This window comes from Arvicanthis niloticus, chromosome 1, assembly GCF_011762505.2.
Source record: "Arvicanthis niloticus isolate mArvNil1 chromosome 1, mArvNil1.pat.X, whole genome shotgun sequence".
Taxonomy (NCBI): Eukaryota; Metazoa; Chordata; class Mammalia; order Rodentia; family Muridae; genus Arvicanthis; species Arvicanthis niloticus.
The window spans coordinates 94,246,039-94,272,694 of NC_047658.1; the positions used below are offsets into that span (position 1 = coordinate 94,246,039).

Below are 26,656 nucleotides of genomic sequence, written 5' to 3' on the forward strand. Positions count from 1 at the left end.
AGGACATTGGCCATCTCTGCCCAGTATCTCTGCCAAGTAAATCTCAGCCTCTGGATGCACCACCTGTCTCCACCTCTCCCCTAAGTGACACTGGGTAGGAACTAGAGTCTTGTGGCCTAGAGCTGCATTTCTCCTCTCCTTGTGTCCAAGTGGGAAATGGGCTCTGAGAATGCTCCTGAGAGGAGTCGCCTCATGGACCACCAGCACTTAGGACCTCTCATGGACATGTTCCACCTTAGGATCCAGGCTTAGGTGAGGTCAGGGTAGCTCCACAGACATCAGTCAGGGGGAATGTCCCAGCTGGGTGGCAAACCTGATGCCACACACCTTCAAATATAAGCTCCCTCCTGGTATTAGAAGTGCCATGCACTTCTAACCAGTGGCTTATTATTGACCACGGCTTCTGATTTACATGTGCGGAATTGTTTTAAGGCAGATGCAGAGAGCATAGTGCAAGCAGCTGAGTCAGGACCACACCTAAGGCCAGAGGTTCACGGCCAGCCTAGGCTACATGCTGAGGCAGAGCGAGAATGAGAGAGACAGGAAAGGCAGAGGAAGGGGAGAGAAGAGAGAGGGCTGAGGACAGCTGTGCTAGGACACTTGTCCATGGCCCTGGCTCCATCCTTAGTACCACAGAAACAGAAAAGAGCACTTTGGACTGTGTGAGCAGCTTGTTTCTTGTCACGTGTCCCTAGTTACACATACAGGCTATGTGACGTCAGCTGCTGGTTGCCAGAGTCCTGCTATGAAGCACCATCTGCTGAAGGGGCAACCTTTCCAGAAGGTAGTGTTCGGAATCAAGTATATGTCTTAGGATAGATGAGCGGTGCTAATTTCTAGCCTTTACCAACCACTCACTGTGTGGTACTTGTCATCAACAGCCCAGTGAAGTTTATTAGACCTATTTCACAGATGAGAAAACTGAGGCAAGCAAAATCAAACTCAGCCCTGGCAAGTCAGACAAGCTGGAGATTGCAGAGCTAGTGGGAAGCCTCGGCAAATGCTAGGTGTGTCCTGTCGGCCTCTGAACCTAAAGATGTGTGACCCAAGGGGCCCAACAAGCCGCAATAATCCATTCTGGTGGCATCTTCTTAGGTTTTAGGACCGGTGAACATGAGGCACTGGAGTATCTCCTTCAGCAAACAGTTTGAGGGAAAAGTCCAGGGCTGGAGCAGCCTGGGTCAGCATTCCCAGTGAGATGACATCAATGTGTGTCCCACAGAATTGGGGGAGGTTGTCCAATGTGATGCCCCCACTGGCTTCCACAGACACGCTGGGGAATTTGGCTTTAAGTACAGCTGCTGTGGGGTGCAGCTCCTGTAAGACAGAAGCCAAGGTGAGGTGAGAGCCCCCCAACCTCCATCCCACATTGCGCACAGGCCCCGCCCAGGAGTCCAGTCTCATCTCACCTCAGGCTTAAAGTTGTCCAGCATTACCAGGTCAGCCCCAGCCTCTGCTGCCTGCAAGGCCTCCTTCAGGCTGCTACATTCCACCTCTACCTTCAGGGAGAAATCAGCTGCCTGCCGGGCCTTCAGCACTGCCTGCCATGCCAATAGAGAGAAGATGAGGTTGGGTAGCCTGGCCCTGGACCCTGGGGGGGCGGGGGCAGAGAGCTGTGCTTTGAATCACACACAAATAGGAAGACAGTCTCCTCCATCTACAGCCGGAAAGGCTTGGAGGCATCCCTGACGCTGGGATCACTTGTCACCAGGCAGTGGCTGGTCTCCGGTGGAGGGACTAAAATGCCTGTCAGAGGTGGACCAGAGTGAGAACAGAGACTCAGCGGGGTACTTACTTTTTCCATGCTGCCGGCTGCCACCACGTGGTTGTCTTTCACCATCACCAGCCCTCCTAGGTCGTAGCGGTGGCACGCGGCCCCACCTACTAGGAGCCCATACTTCTCTACCAGTCGGAACCCCGGCGTGGTCTTCCTCGTGCCCGCCACCTGTCCAGTCCAGCCGGTGCTCCTGGCCACCTCCACAGCTGTCGCTGCGGCGCTTGCAATTCCACTGCAGCGGGCCAGGGTGTTAAGGGCCACCCGTTCCCCCAGCAGCAGGTGGTGGGCAAGTCCCCTGACCTCTGCCACCTTGACCACAGGTACCAGTTTCGATCCCTCCGGGAGGAACCAGGACACTTGGCAGTTGAGTTGAGTGAAGATGGCGTCAAAGAAAGGTCGCCCTGCCAGATACCCGGGGGATTTGGCCCACAGCACAGCCTGTGAGGGCGCCGACCCGGTAACCAAGGATGCAAAATTGAGGCCCGGGCAGTCCTCTTGCAGCCAGCTGTTCGCCAGGGATGCCAGGGTCATAGGGGGCAACAGGAGCTGCAGGTCTGGGGAGGAAGCAGAGAGACCTCCGTTGGGTTTACACTTCCTCCCATGTAGCTAGAAGTGGTACTGTAACGTTCAACAGCATGGTCAATAGGACACTAGCCAATCAGGGCAGAGATAGAACTCCCAGGGGGCAGGCTGGGCAGAGCCTGGGGTCTCCAAGACGACCAGTATAAAAATACTAGCAAAAGTTAAACTTGGAATAAGTATCAAAGCGGTTTAGAAAGAAGCTGGGTATAGTGGTGCATGCCAAGAGTCTTCACACTCTTGGGAGGCTGAGGAGGAGAAGCTCACCAGACCTGGTATTATAATGATAATGATAACAACAATAATAATATAGAAGTAGGTGTTTGCTCCTTCTTATCATCACCATGCCCCCCTTTTGTATTTTTTTAACATTTGGTGTGTGTGTTTGTGTGTGTGTGTGTGTGTGTGTGTGTGTGTGTGTGTGGTATGTACATGTAGATGTCACTGCTCTTGAGTGAAAGTCAAAGGACAATTTGCAAGAGTTGGTTTCTAAAGGATGTAGGTCCTGGGACTCCAACTCAATTGGCCAAGCTCAGCAGTGGGCATCTTCACCCACTGAGTCATCTCCCTGCTCGCCTTGGGTTAGCTTTAATTAACTTATAGTTAAAGGAACAAGGGGCTGGAGAGATGGCTCAGCAGCTAAGAGCACTGCTTGTTCTTCCAGAGGTCCTGAGTTCAATTCCCAGCAACCACATGGTGGCTCACAACCATCTGCAATGAGATCTGGTGCCCTCTTCTGGTGTGTCTGAAGACAGCTACAGTGTGCTCATCATATATATAAAATAAATAAATACAATATTAAAAAAAAAAAAAAGGAACAAGGACAGGCTAACCCTCCAAACACATGTGAGTCCAGCAGTCATACCAACACTTACACAACTCGTTCCTCCTGCAGAATTAAAGCTCTGTACCCTGGACAGCAGCTGCTTCCTTCCCCTCCCCCTCCTGCTCCTCCTCTTCCTCTTGCCAACCTCCTTTCTGCTTTATGAAATCCGATTACAAAGGTGCTCAGGTCATTTTTCTGTATGGTATGTCCCAGGTGACACACTTAGCAACTTGTAAGTAAACATGACCTGTTACTTGAAATTCAAATGTAACTTGGCATCTTGTATTTTATGCATCCAACCTACTGTTGGGTCCAAAGCTATTTACCAACAAGATATTTAATATTCTTTTGTTCTTTAAAGACATAGCTTGCTTATGTAATCCAGGATAGCCTGGAGGCCCAGCTAACCCACCTCCTGAGTGCTGGGGGTCATGCACATGCACCACCAAGGCCCTCAATATTTAATAGCATGGGCAACCGACTTGTGCACACTGGTAGGGTGCCCTGCCTCTTTTCCATCCTCGTTACCCAGAAGGCTTAGCTATTTTTGCCCTGAAGCCCTTCAGCTGACCATGAGTGTATGTATCTTTCCTCCTAGCCGTCTCTAGGACATCAAGTACTTTATGGTCGGGATCTAAACCAGGTCCTTGAGCTTTTAGAAAACACTCTCCTATGGAGCCTCACTCACAGCCTAACACCAAGTATTATATAAAGCTGGAAGTTCAGGTGTTTACAGCAACAGAGAACCACAGAGAAAAGACAAATCAGCTGAGGGTGCTGGCAGCAAAGTGGCCACGGATTCAGAACAAGAAGCCTTAGTGCGGCTGTAAACTAGGCTCGCTATGTTGTTTCAGAGGGAGTGAAGGGTAGAGGTGTGGTTTCTCCTAAGTCCTTCAACTCAATGTGTAGCATCAGCTGAAGGGCCTTTCAGCCTCCAGGGCTGCAGAATCTGGCCTCTGCAGAGACAGAACCCAGACACGACGCAACATTGCCACCTGTCGGTCTATATAAAAACTGCAGCCTTCACACAATTTATCTGGTTCCCTCTATCCCCAACCCCCTTCACCCAAGCTGTCCTGGAATTTACAATGGAACCCAAGCTGTCCTTGAAATCCAGCCACTCCTGCCTCAGTTTCCCAAATACTTTTGGATTTCTATGTTGGTCTCTGAATTGCAATTTTGATGAGAACCCTGTTGGATTGATCTAACCGAAGGTCTCCTTATCCCCCAGGACTTTCTGTTAGTAATTCTGCACCACTGACCTCTTCTGTGCTCCCGGGCTGTAAATTCCCACTGGCCCACACTGTATTTAGAATTTTGTTTTGAGTTCTTGCCTTACAGTGAGAGCTCTGTTTTATTACCTGCCTCCTGTTCACTTCTGCTTTGTTTATTTGTTTGTTTGTTTGTTTTTCTAAGACTGGGTTTCTGTGTGTAGCAATAGCTGTCCTGTAACTCCCTCTGTAGATCAGGCTGGCCTGAAACTCACGAGACCCATCTGCCTCTGCCTCCTGAGTGCGGGGATTAAAGGCGAGCACCACCACCGCCCCGCTACTTCAGCTGTATTTAACAGCTCTGCGGTGGTGAAAACTGAGTTCTCCGCTCCACTTCCCATTCAACTTCTGACTGAGCAGCCGCCGTGGAGATGAGGGTGGGTCTCCTTTGTCACTCTCAGGCCTCAACCTGAGCTGGCTCACATAGTGTCTGAGCCTCACAGTCCCTCCCCTTGCTCCTGTCGGCCCTTTCCCCTCATATCTTTTTACAGACCCCTGCTAGGTTAGAAGTCCCAATTATGTGCGCCATACTGTCCAGTATTCTGCTGTAGTCCAGTCGCTGGCCCAGCAGGGGGCGCAAGGTCGTAATCCCAGCACGTGGGAGGGTGAGGTAGGAAGATTTCAATAAGGTTGAGGACAGCCTGGGCTATATATACAGTGAGTTCCAGAACATCGTGGCTGACTGTGTAAAATTCTGTCTCAAAAACAAGCAAATATAAAATAAAGCAACCAAATACCGAGCGTGGTGGCATGCACCCTTGATCTTAGCACTCTGGGGTGGGGTGGGGCTGCAGAACAGGTGGATCTCTGTGAGTTGAAGGCCTGCCTGGTCTAGAGTTCCAGGACAGCTAGGAATACACAAAATCCTGTCCATAAAACAAACAAACAAACAAACAAACAGGGGCTGGTGAGATGGCTCAGCAGTTCAGAGCACTGACTGCTCTTCCGGAGGTCCTGAGTTCAATTCCCAGCAACCACATGGTGGCTCACAACCATCTGTAATGAGATCTGATACCCTCTTATGGGGTGTCTGAAGACAGCTACAGTGTACTTACATATAATTAATAAATGAATAAATAAACAAATAAATAAATAAACCTTTGGGCCACAGCGAGAGGAAGAAGGAAAGGGGGTAAACCACCACCCTCCCAAAAAAATTTTAAAGGCCAAATATTGTTCATACTGCTATAGCAAGTAGGTAGTGAGATTTATGCCACCAGAGCACCCACTCGGTGGAGTGACTCAGCACTCCAGAGCATGACCTGAGTCTCAGTAGTGTCTCAGCCTCTTTCAGCTCAGGCCAGGACTCAGCCTCTTATTGTCTGTAACAGGGATAATGATGCAGAGACCCTGGGTTCCTAAGCTCTGAGGGAGTTTATCTGGCAAACAGTAGATGTGTTAGCTAAAGAAATGACTGAAGCCTTCCCCAAGTGTGGTGAGCACTGGAGGAGATGCCCTTGTGTCCCTGAGGAGGACAATTCATGTTTGCCAGGCAGAGGTGGCTGGGGTTGGGGGGATTGGAGCTGAAAAGCAGGAAGAGGCCGGGTGGTGGTGGCGCACGCCTTTAATCCCAGCACTTGGGAGGCAGAGGCAGGCGGATTTCTGAGTTCGAGGCCAGCCTGGTCTACCGAGTGAGTTCCAGGACAGCCAAGGCTATACAGAAAAACCCTGTATAAAAAAAAAAAAAAAAAAAAAAAGCAGGAAGAGGGGGTGAGTTTGGAGGAATGGGAGGTTTGCCAGAGTCTAAGAGGATTGTGCTATTTAGCTTGGGAACCTGGGCTGATCCCAGGACCCATCACAGAGCTGGAAGTGGTTATGTTTTTTCTAGAAGGTTCACCTTATCCACCAACTGAAGATGAAACAGGAGACAAAGGGAGGCTGAGGCAAGCAAGGAAAAGCTGTAAAGCTCCAAGCTTAGGCAGCAGTTGTAGGAAGGGAGGGAAGGAGAAGTGAGCCGCCTGAGGTGGGATCTGCCCAAAGTGGCTGCCGTCAGGTGTCAAAATTTCGGTTTCCTGTCCCCAGTGGTTGAACACAGACCTCAGGTGTCATCCCAGGAGAGAAGTTTGGACAAGGGAAACATGAGGGGAAGGTGGAAACAGTCCCTAAGTGCAGCCTCATCTGAGCCTCCCCAACAAGGGTTCTTCCCATTTCAAAAGCATAGAAACCAAATCTCAGTGTTTCCTATGGTGCTGCGTGCTGGTGCTGAGGCTTCTTGCAGCACAGCTGGGGAGGGAACCAGGCGGTTCTCTGCAAGTGTTGGCATAGATGCCTTCCAGAAACATGAATGGTGCATAGACAGAGTAGGAAGATGGGTATGTTCCCAAGAGACACTGGGGTGAGGACTAGTGAGAGACTGTGGGCATGGTGTCTGAGCAGAGCTTGGTAGGAGGCACAGGCAGAGGTGTGGTTGACGAATAGAGAAGAGTTAAGAGCGGATGTTTGGGGGTTGTGGGGAGAAGATTCAATAAATAGTGCAAAGTGGAAGGCAGAAAATGGGTCACTGGACTTAGCAATTTAGTGGCTAGGAGGCCTTAGCTGAAGCAGCCAGGCAATGTGTGATGGAAACAGAGTTGCAAGGTCACAGTAAGAAATTACACTGTGAGATGAGGAAGTGGAGGCGGTGGCTGTGAGTCACTGGCCTCAAGGGCTGAGCAGCATGGCTGGAGTCATCTGGAAAGGTTGTTTTAACTCTTAGCTGCTTGGGTTCATTGTAGACCAACTGCATCAGAATCTGGAGGTGAGGGTGGGAGGGAGATCCCAGGTATATAGGTTTCCCAAGTCCCCCTCGAATCCTGACAAAGACTGATACATATCTTCAAATGTTAAGAATAGTGCACAGAACCAGAGATGGCTCAGAAGGTAAAGGTGCCTGCTGCCTGGCTTGATGATCTCAGTCTGATCCCCCGGAGCACATGGAGAAAGGAGAGAACTAACTCTCACATGGTATTCTCTTGACACACACACACACAGAGAGAGAGAGAGAGAGAGAGAGAGAGAGAGAGAGAGAGAGAGAGAGAGGGAGAGATACACACACAGAGAGAGAAATAGAGACAGACAGAGACAGAGAGGAACAGAGTCAGAGAAAGACACAGAGAGATATACACAGAGAGAGACAGACACACAGAGAGAGAAACAGAGACAGAGACACAGAGAGAGAGAGAGAGACAGACACAGAGAGGGACAGTCAGAGAAAGACACAGAGAGATATACACAGAGAGAGACAGACACACACAGAGAGAAACAGAGACAGAGACACACACAGAGAGAGAGAGACAGACACAGAGAGGGACAGTCAGAGAAAGACACAGAGAGATATACACAGAGAGAGACAGACAGACAGAGACAGACACACACAGAGAGAAACAGAGACACAGAGAGAAAGACAGAGACAGACACAGAGACAGAGAAAGACACAGACAGAGACAGACAGAGACAGACACAGACACACAGACACACAGACACACACACACACACACACAATGTTAAAATGCAGCAGCTGGGATGTAACTGGATGGTGCAGCACTTGAAGCCTGCTGCGGATCCTGGCTGGGCTCAGTTCTCAGACTCAGAGGGGTGAGGACAAACCTATGCTCATTGTGTGTTCATGTCCCACCAAGTCATGGAGTCAGCCCCAGTGCCCATCAACAGAAGGGTGAATGAAGAAAACATGGTGTATATGCATAAGGAATCCTTAGCCTCCAAGAAAAACAAAAGTATGCCATTTGCAGGAGAATGGTTAGAACTGGAAATTGTGTTAAGGCAAACACACTTGTGGACTCTAGACTAAAAAGCCATGACAGTAGAAGGGGGTTCTCTGGGGGATACAGGGGCAGGGCTAGAGGCCTGAGGGATGGACAAGAGGGTGATGGCTGGAGAAGACCGAAGTCCAATGTATGAAACTCTGTTTCGTACAAATAACATATTCTGATAAACAGGAATGAAAGGGGGCAGAGAAATAGAGACAAAAAGGAAGCAAGCCTGGGTTCATCAGCTCATGACTTCAATCCCAGCACTCAGGAGGCAGAGGCAGGTGGATCTCTGTGGGTTTGAGGCCATCTGGGGATAACAATACCCTGAGCCAACAGTAACAACAAAAAACAACAAACAAAAACTCAAAACCTTCGAGGCTTAGGGTCAGCAAGATAGCTCACTAAGGAGAGACACTTGCCACCAAGCTTACCCACCTGGGTTCTATCCCTGGACCTACGTGATGGAAGGAGAAAAGCCACTCCCATCCTCGGCTCTATACCCCCAAATGATAGACAGACAGACAGACAGACAGACAGACAGATTCATACATACATATAATTTTTAAAATTAGAAAATTAACTGGGCATAGTGACACGCGCTTTTAAATCCCAGCACTCAGGAGACAGAGGCAGGTGGATCTCTGTGAGTTTGAGTCCAGCTTGGTCTATACAGTAAGTTCCAGGACAGTCAGGGCTATCTACATAGAGAGACATTTGTCTCAAAAAATAAAATATATTAAAAAATGTTAAAACTCCAGTTTGTGTGATATGACATCATCTGACTCCACTGATGCCAGGAATTGATAAGGTCAAAGTAGTGATTGCTAGAAGCTCAGGCTGAGAAAAACATGCCTGGGACCTGATTAGGATGAAGATGGCAACTCAGGGGAGTTACTAAAACTAATTGACATGTTCATAAGTAAACAGGAAGCAGTGTTCTGGCCAGTGTCACAAGCCATTCTCCAGCCATGCTACAACCATGCCCCTAACTGAGCCTCAGATGGCAGCACTCAGAAGTCAAGTCACGAAACCTCAGGGCTCCAGAGGCTGAGGCATAAAGGGAGCCTTGAGGCCAGTACCTGTCAAGAAAGAAGTGGGGGGTGGGCAGAAAGAACTGAGGTTCAGAGCCCAGATACAACCACCTACCATGGCCTTTCACTTGCCAGGTAAGTGCCCCACCAAGAAGCAGCACCCCTAGCCCTTACTTCAGGAATTGGGGGGGGGGGGGAATGCGGTTTAAGACAGGTCTATCTGTGTAGCTCTGGCTATCCTGAAACTTGCTCTGTCTTCAGGTGTACCATTGCCTGGCAACCTTAGGGATTTTTGAAAGTGGCTTCACACACACACACACACACACACACACACACACACACACACACACACGATGGGTTATTAACTCATTCTTCAGAATCTGAGAACAATGAAACCCCTCCCAAAAGACTATCCTAGTGCCAGAAAATCCAGATGGTTAAGGAGCTGTGCTGGGAAACAGACTATTAGAACAAAAAAATTTTCTAGTTCTCCTACTGCTCCGGGTTGCAAGAATACAATGACTAGGAACCAAAACATTTCTTGTTCTATTTTTCTTAGATTTATTTATTTTGTGTGTATGAGTGTTTTGCTTCCTTATATGTATTCACTACATGTGTACCCTTAAAGACCAGAAGTTGTTGGAGCCCCTGGAACCGGAGTCACAGATGGTGATGAGCCACTGTGTGGGTGCTAGAGACTGAACCCCAGGCCTTTGCAAGAGCAGCAGAAGCTCTAACTCCTGAGCAATCTCTCCAGTCTCTGTGTTTCTGGAACAGCAGAAGCAGTGGAGGTCTGTGCAAATGTTGGTCCCTGGGCCCCAGCAGCGTGTCCGGGAACCACTCGGAAGAAGTAGCATGAATCTAATTTTGAGCAGAGCTTCTCAGTCTGGGAAGATTGATCGCCACCACACACTTTGTGTCTGCCATACCAGGGCACTGGCTGTGTGCTGCTGTGTGTGTGTGTGTGCTGCTGTGTGTGTGATGCTACCAACAGTCCCTACGGTACACAGTAGTCATTACCCACAACCCCACAGTGCACAGCAGTGGTTCCCGACAGCCCCTCATGGTACACAGCAGTGGTATTTACAGATGGGGAACTGAGGCTGGAAACTTCCTCAAGAGCAGAACTGCACAGTGATAAGGCACGAAGCTTGACAGGCAGCGACTGCTCTTCCTCTCCACAGTGAGTACATTCAGGACAACGCAGCTGCTTCAGCCCCCAGGCTTCCCCCACACAGACGTCTAGGAGACAGGCTGCTCTGGTTGCCTGGTGTAGGGCACACTGTTCACACTATTTCCACTTGAGGGAATAAAACAAACACATCTGGTGTTCTTTAAGGCCCATTGGCTAACATTTCCAACAAAAGGGATTTCTGAGAGCAGTTTTGAATATCCTGGCTCTCCTAATTAGCAGCTGTCCCTGGAAGGCGCTAACCTCAGAGGGAAGCTTCACTGAGCTTGGCGGGGAGGGGGAGCGGGGCTGTCTGCAGTGAGCTGTCTGGTGGGGACAGCTATCAGTCACTACAGACTGTAGTCCTTGCCATGCTATCTGTGGAGAAGTTCCTCGTAGGCACCTGGACTATGAGGAGGATAATCTCACGCAGCTGTAAACCTGATCTCTCACAGGATACCTTTGTTTAAAAAAAAAAGATTTATTTACTTATTTTATGTATATGAGTACACTGTTGCTGTCTTCAGACACCAGAAGAGGGCATTGGATCCCACTACAGATCGTTGTGAGCCAATATGTGATTGCGAGGAATTGAACTGGGTCTCTGGAAGAGCAGCCAGTGCTCAGGGCTCTTAACCTCTGAGCCATCTCTACAGCCACTTGGGATACCTTTTTAGGTTCTTTTTCTGTTTTGTTTTGTTTTGTTTGGGGGGGTGCTTGTTTGTTTGTTTTCGAGAGGGTTTCTCTGTATAGCTCTGGCTGTCCTGGAACTCACTCTGTAGACCAGGCTGGCATCGAACTCAGAAATCCACCTGCCTCTGCCTCCCAAGTGCTGGGATTAAAGGCGTGTGCCACCACTGCCCGGCTTCCAGATACCTTTTTAATAGGTTATCTGGGATGAATAAAACTCTGATAAAATTGGCATAGCAGCCATGATAGCTAATTTGCTAGCATGCTTACCTGGCATGCAGGAAGCCCTGGGTGCCATCTCTAGCACACCTATAATACCAGCATTCGGAGATGGTGGCAGAAGGATCAGAAGTTCAAGGTCACCCTTAGTAATATAGAGGGTTTGAAGCCAGTCTTGGCCAAATGAGACTTTTCTTTAAAAATTTGTTTTAAATGAACAAAATAAAAAAGGTGTTTCAGGTGTGGTGGTATGAGCCTGTAACTCTAGCTACTAAAGATACCAAGGTGGGAGAATTTCAAGTTAAAGGCCAGCCTGCGCCATCACTGGGATCTTCACCTGAGGTTTAGATTAAATGCCGGGCAAGAGGCAGGAATAAACTGACCAGTCCTGATGGGCGTGGTTGTGCCCATCATCACGCTCCTCCGACAAGGAGGTCTGACCTGTGTGCAGCCGTGTGCAGCCTCCATCCTGCCCCTGAGCTTCAGCATGAGGTTCCCAGGAAATTCTAATTTTTTGGAGATCATTACTTCAGTAATGTCTCATCTAAAGAGAAGGCACAAATATCTCCTTAGGATGACTTCATTGTGACATTGAGTGATGACACGGTGATAAAATGCTGGCTGTGAAAGTACGAAGATCCCCAGAACCCGCAAATAACACACACAGAAACCAAACTAAGATGAATGGCTCCTGAGGAAACACCTCTGATCTCCACATGATCTCCACATGATCTCCACATGATCTCCACATGCACCAACACCCCCTACTGCCCCAACAAACACACACACACACACATACACACATACACACACACACATACATACACACACACAAAGCATTCAGACTCAAAAGGATTCTCACCAGGATATTTATAATTTAATCTTGATGACCACAATTATACCCATTTCATAGGTAAGGAAATGGAGGTACAAAATATGTTCACACAACTGGGAAGTACAGGCTTGGTCATAAAGCTAGGCTGGTCATACAGGATCTCACACAGCCTGCCATGGGGAGGAAGCAGTAGTCACTAATCTAGCTCCTATTTTTTTTTTTTTTTTTCATTTTGTCCTCTTTTCCTGAGTCATGTCTGTTGTCACCTTAGATCCCAGGACAGACAGGAATGAAGACAGAAATCTGGAGACAAAGGACCCGAACTGCCTCAAGCAATGAGTCCTCCAGGTCCATCCCCCTGCTGTGGGACCCCTGGCTGTGGTGATGAGGCTCCACCAGAACTGGAACAGTCCTCTTAGGGAACCAGAAGTGCTCTGGCAAAAACTTCTTCCAGGTCAGAAAAGAGAAAATGGTGGGCCAGAGCACATGCCATATTAACACAGGGTTCTTCAGGACCCAGGGCTTGGCTCCTGGCCTAATGAGAATGTATTTGGTATGAGTCAGAAACATCTGGACTGCAACCCTGACTCTGCCCATGTTCCCTTGGGCTCTCTGAAAGTGTCACAGGGGTCACAGGTCGGCCTGTTGTGAGGCAGGGGAACAGCCACATCTATGTCTGAGATCAGGCCTAGCCTCCAGCATAAGGGCTCAGGAGTTAGTCTCCCAGCTCCATTCCTCTCTCTGCTTGCTTGTTTTGTTTTTGTTTTTGTTTTTTTGAAACAGGGTTTCTCTGTGTAGCCCTGGCTGTCCTGGAACTCACTCTGTAGACTAGGCTGGCCTTGAACTCAGAAATCCGCCTGCCTCTGCCTCCCAAGTGCTGGGATTAAAGGTGTGCGCCACCACCGCCCGGCCATGCTTGCTTGTTGATTCATTGGACAAACAGCAGGTGGAGACAGAGGCCAGTCAACACTGCTCCTCCCGCTACCTTCTTTCCAAATATTCTCACTTCCTAAGGAACAGAAATGACGTCCAAATAGGACCCAGTAAAGACCCCTATCACCCAGGGCTGGGGCGGCACACACTTGGAAGGGAGGAAGGGTGAGTTGCTGATGAAGTGAGGGCAAAGGAGAGGCTGCAAAGGGCTGGCTCTGCACACAGGTTAGACTTCGTCCAAAGAGAGGCCACAGGCGCCCTGGAGAGGTGGTAGATACTGGCAGATGTGGTTCAGGTACTGAGAAAGGAACAAGGGAAAGGGATGAGAAGCAGAAAGAGCCAGGCAGAGCCAGGCTTGGAGGAGAATTCTAAGCCCGGTTCTGCTCACTGCAAAACAAGAAGTCACTATAGAATTTTGATTAGAAGTCAGAGGATTAAAAAAAAAATGAAGATTGAGGTTTTAATATTTAAGGGCCAGTGAGATGGCTCAGTGCTCAAAGGCACTCTGTCTGATGACTTAGTTTAATCCCAGAACCCACATGGTGGAAGGAGAAAACTGACTCCAGGAAGTTGCCCTCTGACCTCCATTCCAGGGCGCATGCTTGCCTGCACACATGTGTCTAGGGTTCTTGGTTAGGAAGCTGTTGAAAGGGCTTTGGCAAGAGGCAGTGAACCAGAGTGAACTGTGACAACGGGGTGTGCTTCTAAAGGTCACATCAAGGTCACAGGGACAGGGGTTAGCCATGCTCAGGCCTTGCTCAGTATGCCCACTTTATCTACTGGCTCCCCCGTACTTCTGGACTGGCCCTTTGTTTCCCTGACTCCCCAGCCTGGGTGTCATGCCCTTTCCTTTTCTACCTTTGTCCTGGCTTTTTTAATGCAGGTCACTGGTTCTCACCAACCTTCTGGCTGAGCCAGAGTCAAACATCAGATGTCACATGTGCGAGGCAGCAATGGACCAGAACCTTGAGGACAGAATGCTCTGAAGAGGGAGCCAAGAGAGAGGACTGGATGCTGTGAGGTGAGTCCTGGGATGTGAGCACTGGCTACAAGAGGCCAATAGGGTGAGTGGGAAGAACCTTCATCTGCAGCTCAAGATGAAACAGGAAGAGAGTCTGATACGCCAAACCTGGGGATAGAGAGTCAGAAGTGGAACCTAATCTCTCAGAAGGCAGAAGCAGGTGGATCTCTGAGTTCAAGGCCATCCTGATCTACAGAGTGAGTACCAGGACAGCCAGGGCTACCTGTCTCTGATTCCTAAATGCTGGGGTTAGCATGTACCATCACACCTAGCTAATGTCTACTGTGTTTTTTATATTATTCTCCTTTGGTTTTTATTTGTTTGTTTGTTTGTTTGTTTTGTTTTTTGTTTAAAGACAAGGTCTCTTGCTGAATGAACCTGGAACTCACAAACTGGTTAAACTGGCTGGCTGTTGAGCTCAACTCAGGATCTGCCACCCCCTCCCCCGTCCCTAACACACTCAGTGTGAGGATTTCGGACTAGCTTTTTGTGTGGTCTTCATGCTAGTAAGTCTGGCACGTCACCCACTGAGCCATCTCTCTAGACCCCATCCTCGAACTTGTGAAGTTTTAATTTACTCTTATTAAAAATTTGGGTCTGGAACCTGTTGTGGATCACACACCAGTAATGTCAGCACTTGGGAGGCTGAGGTTCACAATAATTCTGAGCTATGTAATGAGTTGCAAGCCATTCTGGGCTGTGAATCAAGACCCTGGAGATACGGCCCTGAAATCAGTGAGGCTGGAGAGATGGCTCAGAGGTTAAGTCCACACTGTTCTTGCAGAGGATCCGAGTTCTATTCCTGGCGCACACATCGGGTGGCTCACAACTGCCTGTAACTGTAGGTGTTAGTATTCTGTCTAAACTCCACCTTCCCAGTTACCTGGCAACCGCCAGGTAGGCCTGATCTATAAACTATAAAAGGGGCTGCTTGCCCCCTCCTCACTCTCTTACTCTCTTCCTCTTCCTCTTCCTCTCTCTCTTACCCTCTTGCCTCTCTGTCCCCTCCCCCACCTTCCTCTCTCTCTCTCTCCACGTGGTCATGGCCGGCCTCTACTCCTCTTCTCTCTTATCTCTTCTACCTTCCTCTCCCCACCTTTGCCCTATCCCCTGAATAAGCCTCCTCCCCCTTGGAACCTCGTGGTCTGGAGTGGTCTGTTCTGAGCTGCGGTCAGACGTCTTAAAACAACTAGCAGCAGGGATATCCAATGCCTACGGCCTCTGGCAAACCAACACATGTGCACATACCTCCTGCCATGCATACACATAATTTAAAATATTAAAGCCGGGTGGTGGCGCACGCCTTTAATCCCAGCACTTGGGAGGCAGAGGCAGGCGAATTTCTGAGCTCAAGGCCAGCCTGGTCTACAGAGTGAGTTCCAGGACAGCCCGGGCTATACAGAGAAACCCTGTCTCGAAAAAACCAAAAAAAAAAAAAAATAAAATAAAATAAAATAAAAAAATAAAAATACTCTGCCTTAAAATTAAATGAAATCAGGCACACACCTTTAATCTCAGCATTCGGGAGGCATAGGCAGGAGGATTGCTGAGGGTCCCAGCCCAGGGACGGCTCCATAGTGAGGCCCTGCCTCAAAACTAAGTGAATAATCAGAGTGGGAGGCACCCAAGCTCCATCCCCAGATACATACAAAGGTGGAAGAGAACAACCTCTGACCTTCACACTGTGACATGTGACACTCCTATCATCACTCACACACAGTAATGATATCATAAGTTAAAAAATTTAGAAACCTGGGTGGGACGAAAATTATTATTATTGAACCCCTTTCTCAAAAAAAAAAAAAAAAAAAAAAAGGACTACATGGCTATTTTCTCAGAACTTCATATTCATATGTCCTCCCTGTAAACCCATCCACAGTTCCTCAGTAAAGAACTCAACCCCACGGGGCCAGCCTGGACACCTGCAAAGGCGCAAGCTTCCCTGCCACTCTGAAGCGTCTTCCAGATGCAGAAACCTAGGATCCTACTGGGTGAGTAACTTCCCAGGGGTCCCACAGCTGTGAATACTCCTGGCCTGAAATCCAGGTCAGTGTTAACATTAGGAGGAAAGGGTAGACCCGGCGTAACACACGTGTTTGATCCCAGCGCTTGGCAGGCAGAGGTAGGCAAACTTTGAGTTTGAGGTCAGCCTGATCAGCACAGGCTATTCCAGGGATTCTAGCTAGACCGACAAATCCAGAGCAGGCTCCACAGGCAAGCCAGAGGAGTGGCATGTAAACCAGCAGGAAAGGGTGGAGGATGGGGGAGGAGGCTCCAGGGAGGAAAAGGAAACACAAAAGATTCAAGTAAGAGCGGCCTCCCTACTAGGCTGGAAGGTCTTAAGCACGCTGAGCTGAGCAAGTGCTGGGCTCAAGTGCACGCTGTGACTTCCAAGCTAGACTCTGCGCTTGATCACAGGTTCCGACTTCATCCCCTCCCCCCACTTTACTGGGATGAGACCGGACTTTGCCTCTGCTTTCCTTGGCTGCTAACAAGGGGCAGAGTTCAGGGCTGCCCCCCTTTCCAAGTCCCACTACCAGTTCATCTGACCCCAGCACAGCAACCCCATCCATTCTGTTCCCAAGCCTCTGTCCTTCTGTAGGGGTCAACACAGAAGGAACGGTGAAGCAAGAGGAGAACTTTGGGGGTTCAACCAAGTCAGAGAGAAGCGGGCTTGGGAACAAGGTCGAAGGAGAGGCGGGGGGGGGGGGGGTCTTTAGAAAAGAGAGAGGCAGATGGCTGGAATAGGAAGAGAGGCGGGCATTAGCCCCTATGGAAAACAAGAACACAAGGCAGAGACACTTAGGTCACCTTCAGGGTCCATGGTAACTTGGAGCAGCCAGCAGGTCAGTGTGTCCACCACTGTTCAGGTCGAAGGTTCCCAGAAGCTGAGGCTGGGGGTGGGGCTGCCAGAGAGAGGGGAGGGAGGGGCCGAGCTAGGTTATTCCTTCCAGTCCTTCCCAAGAGCCCTCCGGGGACACCTCCCTGGACCCTCGCTATGCCAGCCCCATTGTGAATCCCAGAATCAGTGGGGAGTAATCGGCTGTGAGATTTAGAAATTCTGACTCCTCTGGCACCAAAGAGGCCCTGTTTTTTCTCCCATGACCAGCCCTTCTGGAGCTCTCTCAGAGTGCAGGGCTATGAACACCTGACCTCACTCTCTTATGAGGGCTGGAAAGCCTTGTTAGTGGTGCGCTGGGAAAATCGTGGGTCCTAGACCTAGATTGCAGTCAAGTTCCAATTCCATTCTCCCCACCCCCACCAGAGAGAGGATCTCACTATATAAATCCACCTGCCAGTGTCCCCAACCCCCTGCTAGGATTAAAGTGCGCACAACCCCACAAATGTCCCCTGATGCCCCCACTCTTCCTGAGAGCTACAGTTCCTCCAAAGTCAGTGTGTTGAAAACTTACCCCCCAAATTTAGAGATATTTGGAGAAGGGGTTTTGGACGAGGTTATAGGGTGACAGCGGACTGTATGCCGTCAGTGGCTTTGTAGTAAGACTGAGCAACATTGCACGTTTTGAATCATGTGTGGCTCCTCGTTCTAATTCTTCGGCTTTGTATGTTTAACCTGGAGTCCATGTGGGAGCCAGAAAACTAGAGATGGATCACAAGGGTGGATACCTGAGAGCTGGGTCAGTAAAATAGAGAAGGATGGACGCTGGGCAGTGGTGGCGCACGCCTTTAATCCCAGCACTTGGGAGGCAGAGGCAGGCAGATTTCTGAGTTCGAGGCCAGCCTGGTCTACAGAGTGAGTTCCAGGATAGCCCGGGCTACACAGAGAAACCCTGTCTCGAAAAACAAACAACAACAAAAGAGAGAGAGAGAGAGAGAGAGAGAGAGAGAGAGAGAGAGAGAGAGAGAGAGAGGGGGATGGAAGAGGGGAAGAAGGAAGGATCAAGCCTGGGGATGGGGGGTGAGGTTACCCAAAATAAAAGGTATATGAAAAAGCCATAGGGAAACCTATCATCTTCCAACCCAAGAAAAAAACTATTAACAAAGACAGTAGAACACTGAGACATGAAACTAGAGAGAGAGAGAGAAACTCAGGGTTAAAGTGGAGAAAAGAGATTCAGGAAAGAGTGGGGGGAGAGGAAACCCAAACTAAGCATCTGTGAAGAAGCATTACAGAACTCCACTGGTCTAAAGGCTATTTTTAAATATATAATATTTTTTAAATACGGAGTTAAGCAGAAGTACCCTGCGTAGGTGGACAGTGCTTCCCAGAAGATGTGAATTATTGAATGAAAACCTCCATGCCAGGGGCGGGGCACCTCCCTATGAGTTATTAGTCAGGGAGGCTCCAGATGCTCCCAAACCAGCACAATATCACCATTGCTCTTGGTTGTACACCACAACTACAGGATAAGACTCCATTGCCGAAAATACCACTCCAAATGCAGAACACAATGAAATTAACCTTGAGCTGACCAGGAAACTTTCTCCCTGTTGGCTAGCCTACATCATGTCTGATGGTTCTATGCAGGCTTCTGGGAGAGAAAAGGCATGTGTCTTACTCTGTGCTGGACCCTTCATGCTATAACTGACAGGATAAGATGAGAGAGAGGGTGGTGGGGTACTGTTGAGGGGGGTCATGCCAAGGTACCCCTGAGAAATTACTCCACAAAACAGATCTAGTATAAGAGGTTTATTGGGGAGGAGAGAACGAGAACGTGAAGGAGAGAGAGGCAGACAGACTGACAGGCAGACAGACAAGGAGAGGGAACAGGAGAAAGAAGCATGAGACAAGGCAGAGAGAACAGAGAGAGCCACAGGAGAAGACAGAGAGAAAGATCTGGGGTGTCTGGGATCCCTTTTATGCACAGCTCACACCTGGCACACCATACAGCTCACACCTGGCACACCTGGCACACCTGGCACACCTGGCACACCTGGCACACCTGGCTGTGGCAGATGATGTAAGCAGCTGCTAGGTCCCTGGGAGCAGGCCAGTGGGATCGGCTGTTTGCCAGCAATAACAGTGCCCTGTGGATAAGATGTGCCCTCTAATGTTATAGTGTGTCTTAGGATTTCCTTTGCTGTGAAGAGACACCATGATCAAAGCAACTCTTATAAAGGACAACATTTAATTGGGGCTGACTTGCAGTTTCAAAGGTTCAGTCCATTATCATCAAGGCAGAAACATGACAGTGTCCTGGCAGACATGGTGCTGGAGAGTTCTACATCTTGATCCCAAGGCAGGCAGAAGGAGCATATTTAAAAAAACTTAAAAAAAAAAAAAAAAAAAAAAAAAAAAGAGTCTGGGAGGTGGGGACTAGAGAGATGGCTCAGCAGTTAAGAAAACTGACTATTCTCCCAGAGGTCCTGAGTTCAATTCCCAGCAACCGCATTGTGGCTCACAACCATCTGTAATGGGATCTGATGCCCTCTTGTGGTGCATCTGAAGACAGTAACACTGTACTCACATACATGAAATAAATAAATCTTTTTTGCAAAAAAAGTCTAGGAGCCAGAAATGCTGCTGCACACCTTTAATCCCAACACCCAGAGGGCAGAGGCAGGGAGGCGGATCTCTGAGTTGGAGGTCAGCTTGGTCTACATAGTGAGATGCCCCCATCTTAAAAACAAAAAAATCTGGGCAGAAAGATGAAATAGAAACATCTGGGGGTTTTTTTGGGTTGTTTTTGTTTTGTTTTGCTTTTTTGAAAGTTAGTTATGTCAAATTATGTTTTCTGGAGCAGACACAGGTGAGAGGATGTTTGGACATAACAGACACGTGGAAGAACCTGTAATGAAGGAATGTAAATATGACCCCACAGACAGTGAGAGGAGCACTGAGCATTGGTGTGATTGGCTTCGCCTCGATTTTCTTTGAATGTATTGGTTTGCCTTACATAGTGTTGTTGAGCTCACCTCGTGATAACACAACCATTGAGAGAAACTCGCCCAAGAATTGCTTGTGAGATCCCTGTGGTAGCTTGCCACTTCTGTGGCCTCGCCTTAGGCCGGTTGGTGACCTTGGCAGTTTCTTTGGGATTGAACTATAGCTGTCTGATGTCTGCCCGCCTAGAGGACTGGTCTGCAGCTGCTGAGTTGTGTTAGGTGTTTGCTACAGGACTGAACTGCTGCCCAAGAAGATCAAGCTTGCACCCAAAGAACTATTGCAGTACAGGTCCACTTCCTCCATATCCTAATAACTTTTCTGCTGCCTCTGCTGGGTGGTGGCTAGAGGAGAGGTTGAACCCTTACCTAAAGTAGGTTGCAATAAATTTATGCCTACAGAAAGAACTTTATGTTTTTTCCTTGTTAATAAATTGTTAGCTAAAATATGCAGATATTTAATGATGAATATGTTAGGAGTCGAAGAGATGGCTCAGCTGTTTAAGGGCACCTGTTGCTTCTGCAGTGGCCAGCTTTCCATTCCCAGCTCCAATTGGTGGCTCACAAACATCTGTAACTCCAGTTCCCTGAAATCTGACACCCTCTTCTAACCTCTAAACAAGGCAGGCATCAGGCACACATGTAATTGATATACATACATACACTCACACAGGCAAAACACTTTTACACATAAGTCTTTTTAAAATGTTGATGATTAAATATGTATGCAATAGTAAATCTTAACATTATGTGTATGTTTAAAATTTGATTTAATCGTATTTTTAAAATTTTTAAGAAGAAAGAGGAGGAGGAGCAGAGCTTGCATGCTCTGTGCTCTGGCAATGTGACACCCTGCCCTGACCTCCCCTGACCTCTCCTGACCTCCCCTGACCTCCGCTGACCTCCCCTGGCACCAAGCACACATGCGATGCACACACAGACGTGCAGTCAAATCTCCCATACACGTCAAACATTAAATAAAGACTGATGTATTTATATGTTTTATGTATGAGTGTTTTATCTGCATGTGTGCCTGCACGCCAGAAGATGGCATCACATCCTATTGTAGATGGTTGTGAGCCACCATGTGGGTGCTTGAGAATTGAACTCAGGACCTCTGGAAGATCATCAAACCTTAAATAAATAGTCCTAAAATGTTTTTGAAAGAAAATGAGGGGGAGGAGGAAAGAAGACGGGAGAGAGAACTGGACCTGGGATGCTTTCACCATCTTGAGACATAAGCTCCTGCTAAGGGCCAGTGGGGTCTCCATTTCTTCACTGGGAACCATTCTTGCTACAATTTTCTGGGGACTGATTACCAAAGCCTCTGGCATCTTCCAGCCCCCGCACCCCACTTCCTGTGCCCCTTGACTAGGGAGAAAGGTGAAGCAAACCAGGCCTGGAAGGTGCAGAAGTTAAAGGTTCCTCACGAAGGCCCTTTCACCCCAGCCCCTTGCGAGCTTCCTTTTGGATCCCGGAAGTGCTTCCCATCGCTCTTCACACTGCTGTTTCCTGTCCTCCCAGACACTATCATTCTCTCCTGGCTGATCTTTTGTTATGTTTTGGGTTGATTTTTGAGACAGAATCTTGCTGGGTAGATCAGGCTAGCCTGGAACTTACTATGAAACCCAGACTGCCCTCAATCTTCTTGCCTCAGCCTCTCAAGTGCTGAGATCACAGGTGTGTGCTACTACATTAGGCTCTGGGTCACCTTTGAAGTTTTTCTTCCTTGTGTCTTGCAGTTCCTTTCCACAGCAAATCTTCCATTTTGGTATTCCCTCCCTGTGGTTGGGATTATTTGTTTTTTTCCTGGACACCCAACTAAACTACATTTCCCAGCATTCTTGGTGTCTGAGGCCAACACAGGCCAGAATTCTGGTTAATTGAAGTATGTGTACAAGTGCTACAGATTCTTCCGGACTTGGATTGGACAAGCCATCAGGCATCTTTCTCTTCTCTCCTCCATGCTGGTAGAAAGCAGAGCATTTTCTGACCTTAGCAGAATAACAAGAGTACAAAATGGAAGGAGGTTAAGTCCCCAGATGCTCCAAATCCCAGTGGTAAATTGTTACATAAGTAACAGAAATACATTTTCTCCCTTCCTTCCCTTTGCCTCCTCTTCCTCATTTAAAAAAATGTAAACATTTATTTTTTTTAAAGATTTATTAATTTTATGTATATGAGTACAGATGCACCAGAAGAGGGTATTGGATCCTACTACAGATGGTTGTGAGCCACCATGTGGTTGCTGGGAATTGAACTCAGGACCTCTAGAAGAGCAGTCAGTGCTCTTAACTTCTTCTTGGTTTTTTTTTTTTTTTTTTTTTTTTTTTGGTTTCTCTGTGTAGCCCTGGCTGTCCTGGAACTCACTCTGTAGACCAGGCTGGCCTCCAACTCAGAAATCCGCCTGCCTCTGCCTCCCAAGTGCTGGGATTATAAAGGCATGCGCCACCACCGCCCAGCTGCTCTTAACTTCTGAGCTATCGCTCCAGCCCCCAACATTTATTTTCAAAATAAAAAAATATGTATATGGGTGTTTTGCCTGAATGTACATCTGTGTACCACCTGCATGCATGGTGCCCAAGGAGGCCAGAAAGGTGTGTCAGATCTCCTGGGACTGACGTTACAGTTGTGAACTGTCAGGTGGATGCTGGGAATCGAACTGGGTCCTCTGGAATTATAGCCAGTACTACTAACCACTATGCCATCTCTCTAGCCTTAGTCCTTTCAAATTTTTAATTAATTAAATTATTTATTTTGAGACATGGTCTTTCTCTACATACCCCTAGCTACTCTTGAATTCACTATGTAGACCAGAATGGACTCAAGCTCACAGAAACCTACCTGCCTGCCTCTGCCTCTAGAGTATTGGAATTAAAGCATGCACATGGCAGGTCCCAGCCTCCAGACATTTCTTACAAAAAGTTAGAGTCTTTATATGTACATAGCTCAAACTGGGTTCATGCCTCGGCCTCCTGATTGTTGGGATTATGGGGCAGGCTAACCACTATAGCATACAGACCCCAAATGTCAGCATTTTAACTCAAGGGGTTTTTCTGCTGGCACAGTGCATAACTGCATGCAGTAAATGATAAACATCTTTATTTATACACCACACTGTTATTACAGCTGATCATAAACGGGTCACCATAGTTCATGCCTGTAATTCCAGCTGCTCCAAAGGGTCACTTGAGCCCAGCCTGGGCCACAGAGACTACCCAGAACAAAACTACAAACAACTAGAAACCTCCCTCCAACCCTGAAGCACTCATTGCTAGGCCTCTAATCATCTCCAAAGAGTATTTTGTAATCCATTCCTGTGCTTACACCTCTGTGCAGTAACCATGTATTCTGCAGCATGGGTGTTGGGCTCTCTGCAAAGATGGCACAGCATTGGAGGGCTCTGACGTCCTCACAGCCCGGCCTTGGAACGCAGCCGGTGGCTCACATGCTCAGTGCCCTGAGTGGGATCCCCAGCACTGCACACACCAGGTACGGTGGCACTCACCTGTAATGCCAGCACTCAGGAGGTGGAGGCAGGGGGATCAGCAGGTCAAGGTCAGGGCCTAGGGAGGTGGCTCTGGGTATAGAGCACTGACTGCAAACTTGAGGACCTGAGTTTGGATCCCAGTACCGATGTGAAAAAGCTGGGTGTGGCCATGCTCTCCTGTCACTCCAGTGCCTTGGGTAAGGGGAGGTGGTAGAGACAGAGTCACTGTTGCTTTCTGGCCACTAGCCAAGCCTCACGCCCCCCACCCCCACCCCCAAATGCCTGACAGCTCCAAGTTCAGTAAGAAACCCCATCTCAAGGAGATATTGTAGAAACTGTCTATATAACATATATGAACATAGCATCCTCTGTCCTCCACAGGAACACACACACACACACACACACACACACACACACACACACACACAGAGGTGGAGGAGGGAGTTTTTAAAGTCATTCTCTGCTATATAATGAGTTAAAGCCACTCCTTGGTCATATGAGATTGTCCCCAACAACAAACCAACAAATCAAAAACCAAAAAACCATACAGCCTAGTCATTCACACCATCACAGGAGGACCTGTGGGAGTGTAGACAGTCTGTCTGCAGAGGGGGCAGGGCAAGGGGACAACTTCACTAAGGACTGACATTTGAGTCAGAGCTTCATGGTTGAGGAGGAATCTGGTGAGAAGTCAGACGGGTGTACTTCGGGGACAACTGGTGGTGGGCTGGTTTTGGGCAGAGCCTGTACAAACGCAAAGGCAAGCAGGTGGCTCTCTTGGCTATCAGTTCTGTTTTCACTAGGATCTTGGCCAAGGTGCAGCCAGCCTGTCTTGATGTCACAAACCATAGGAAGCGAGCTGGGCACACAGGGCCTACTTGTAACTGGCTGTTGAGAACACTAGATGGCTCACCGCAAGCTCCTCCCCACTGTACAGTCCTCCTCCTAAAGGACCAGTTTCTTCTCATTTAGTTTCTACTCTGGTTTAGAACCATGTGGTCGTATTCCTTTCTTGCTTGTTAATAGTGGAATATCTGTACCCTGCCACACAGTCTGAACATGGTGAGTCAGGGCTGACAGAGACCCTTCATCCCTGCCCCAGGAAGCCCTGTCTTTCCATCCCAGGTTTTGCCTACCACCACTGGATAAACAGTCAGGGTCAGCAATGGGACTGAAAAATAGAAGTAGCTATGATGGTGCACGTCTTTAATCCCAGCACTTGGGAGGGAGAGGCAGGCAGATTTCTGAGTTCCAGGACAGCCTGCTCAACAAAGTGAGTTCCAGGACAGCCTGTGTACAGAGAAACCCTGTCTCAAAAAAAAAAAAAAAAAAAAAAAAAAAAAAAAAAAAAAAAAAAAAAACAAAGAGAGAGAGAGAGAGAGAGAGAGAGAGAGAGAGAGAGAGAGAGAGAAAGTAGCTATGAATCCTCATTGTTAGGAGAACAGTGCTCTCATAGCTACACACTGGCTGCTTCTCATGTGGGATTTTGTAAAACCTCTCCTATCCAGATCTTCTATCTGGAATTTTCACTTAGGAGAATAAAGCTTATTTGAAGCCGTGATTCCCTCCCTCTCCCTCCTGCTCTTCCCTTCATTCTCAGAGCTGACAATAGAATCCAGAATGCAGACACTAGGGAAGTGCTTCCAAGTCCCATGGCCATGACCTTTTTGTCTGGTTGGTTGAGTTTCTCTGTGTAATAGTGATGGCTGTACTGGAACTCACTCTGTATACCAGGCTCAAACTCATAGAGATCCACCTGCCTCTGACTCTCAAGTGCTAGGATTAAAGGTGTGAGCCACCATGCCTGGTAAGGTTGATTTTTATTATTTAAAATGCAGTGTGCTTATGTTGCGAGCATCTGAGTTAGAGAATGTGCTGTGTCCATAAGAGGCATTGAATCCCAAGGGCTAGACTCATGGGTTGTAGTCACATGACATGGGTGCAGGAACTGAACTTGGGGCCACTGCAGAACAGAGCATGCTCTTAACGGCTGAACCATCTCTCTAGCTCCCAGTATGAGTTCTGATGCATGTAAGAAAGACTGTGATACAAGACAAGACAGCACAAAGTGATGATGATATTAAGAATGTGGTCAGTTCTGACAATAAAGTTTATAGTTTAAAAAGAATTTAAAAGTGGGAGGAGATGGCTTGTTTGCTAAGTTGCTAGATGCACAAGCATGAGAGGACCTGAGTCCCATCCTCAGAACCACATAAAATAAACTGAGCTTGGAGAGATGGAGAGATGGCTTGGTGGTTAGAACTTGGGACCAGAGTTCAGTTCTTAGCACTCACACTTGAATGCCTCACAACTGTCTATCACTCAAGCTCCAAGAGATCTTATATCCTTTTCTATCCTTCAAACATACACACACACACACACACAGAGAGAGAGAGAGAGAGAGAGAGAGAGAGAGAGAGAGAGAGAGAGAGAGAATCAGTTAAAGCAACCAGAAACTTAAGAAGAAATGACGAGATCCCCAAACACAGACCCTACGGATTTTCTGACCCTGACAGGCCAGCAGAGGCCCTGCCCCTTCCCTTCCCTGAGAAGGAGATTCCACCAGGGAACGACACCTAAAGGATGCTGCCTGTCCTCAAGGCTTGTCCTCCCCTTGCCTCTTCCCTATACACAGGATCCCAAGGTAAAGAAACCCCCTGGGCTCTGACCTGGAGCAGCGGGCCCTCTGCGTCATGATGTGGTGTCCTTATTGCAGATCCTTACTGCCTGCTCAGGGACTACTCATGCTAGCCGGCTGCAGGGACCCTGGATGCCAAACTCCACCAGGAACAATGCTTTGTGAGTTTGTTTTTGTTTGAAACAGAGTCTCACTATGTAGCCCTTCCCACCCTGGAACTTGCTGTGTAGACCAGGACAGTTTTAATATATTAATTTTTATGTGCAATGTTGTTTTATCTGCATGCATATGTGAGGGTGTCAGATCCCCTGGAATGGAGTTGCAGACAGTTGTTAGCTTCTGGAAATTGAATCCAAGTCCTCTGGAGGAACAGCTACTGCTTTTAACCACTGAGCCATCTCTCCACACCACCCACACCTGCTTTTTAGGGTTTTGTTTGGTTTTTAAAGATTTTATATATGTGAGTACACTGTTGCTGTCTTCAGGCACACCAGAAGAAGGCATTGGATCCCATTACAGATGGTTATGAGCCACCATGTGGTTGCTGGGAATTGAACTCAGGACCTCTGGAAGAACAGTAAG

At 48.2% G+C, this 26,656-nt stretch overlaps 1 protein-coding gene and 1 long non-coding RNA gene across 4 annotated transcripts; one reads left to right on the plus strand and one right to left on the minus strand.

Moving 5' to 3' along the window:
* Positions 1–865: 865 nt before the first annotated feature.
* On the minus strand, positions 866–17,089 carry Qprt (quinolinate phosphoribosyltransferase). Its single transcript, XM_034484467.2, has 4 exons — positions 16,914–17,089; positions 1,796–2,331; positions 1,410–1,541; positions 866–1,317 (listed from the first exon to the last, which is right to left on the minus strand). The coding sequence occupies exons 1-4, from the start codon at positions 16,924–16,926 to the stop codon at positions 1,099–1,101; spliced, it is 900 nt and encodes a 299-aa protein (XP_034340358.1). The 5' UTR covers positions 16,927–17,089; the 3' UTR covers positions 866–1,098.
* LOC143444057 (uncharacterized) lies at positions 13,411–26,341 on the plus strand. Of its 3 annotated transcripts, XR_013113583.1 has the most exons (4): positions 13,412–13,842; positions 13,965–14,299; positions 15,982–16,093; positions 19,808–20,359. It is a non-coding gene; the product is annotated as an uncharacterized LOC143444057 (long non-coding RNA). The 3 variants fall into 3 exon arrangements; XR_013113585.1 differs by lacking the exon at positions 19,808–20,359 and adding an exon at positions 26,072–26,341 and having other exon boundaries at positions 13,411–14,299; XR_013113582.1 differs by having other exon boundaries at positions 13,421–14,299.
* The last annotated feature ends 315 nt before the right edge of the window (positions 26,342–26,656 follow it).

Bases quoted from the DNA above. Each gene is read 5' to 3' on its own strand.
- Qprt (XM_034484467.2), bottom strand. The intron at 1,542-1,795 runs GTAAGTACCCCG...TTGGCATGGCAG, and splicing joins CAGCCGGCAGCATGGAAAAA to GCAGTGCTGAAGGCCCGGCA. The intron at 1,318-1,409 runs GTGAGATGAGAC...TCTGTCTTACAG, and splicing joins TGGACAACTTTAAGCCTGAG to GAGCTGCACCCCACAGCAGC.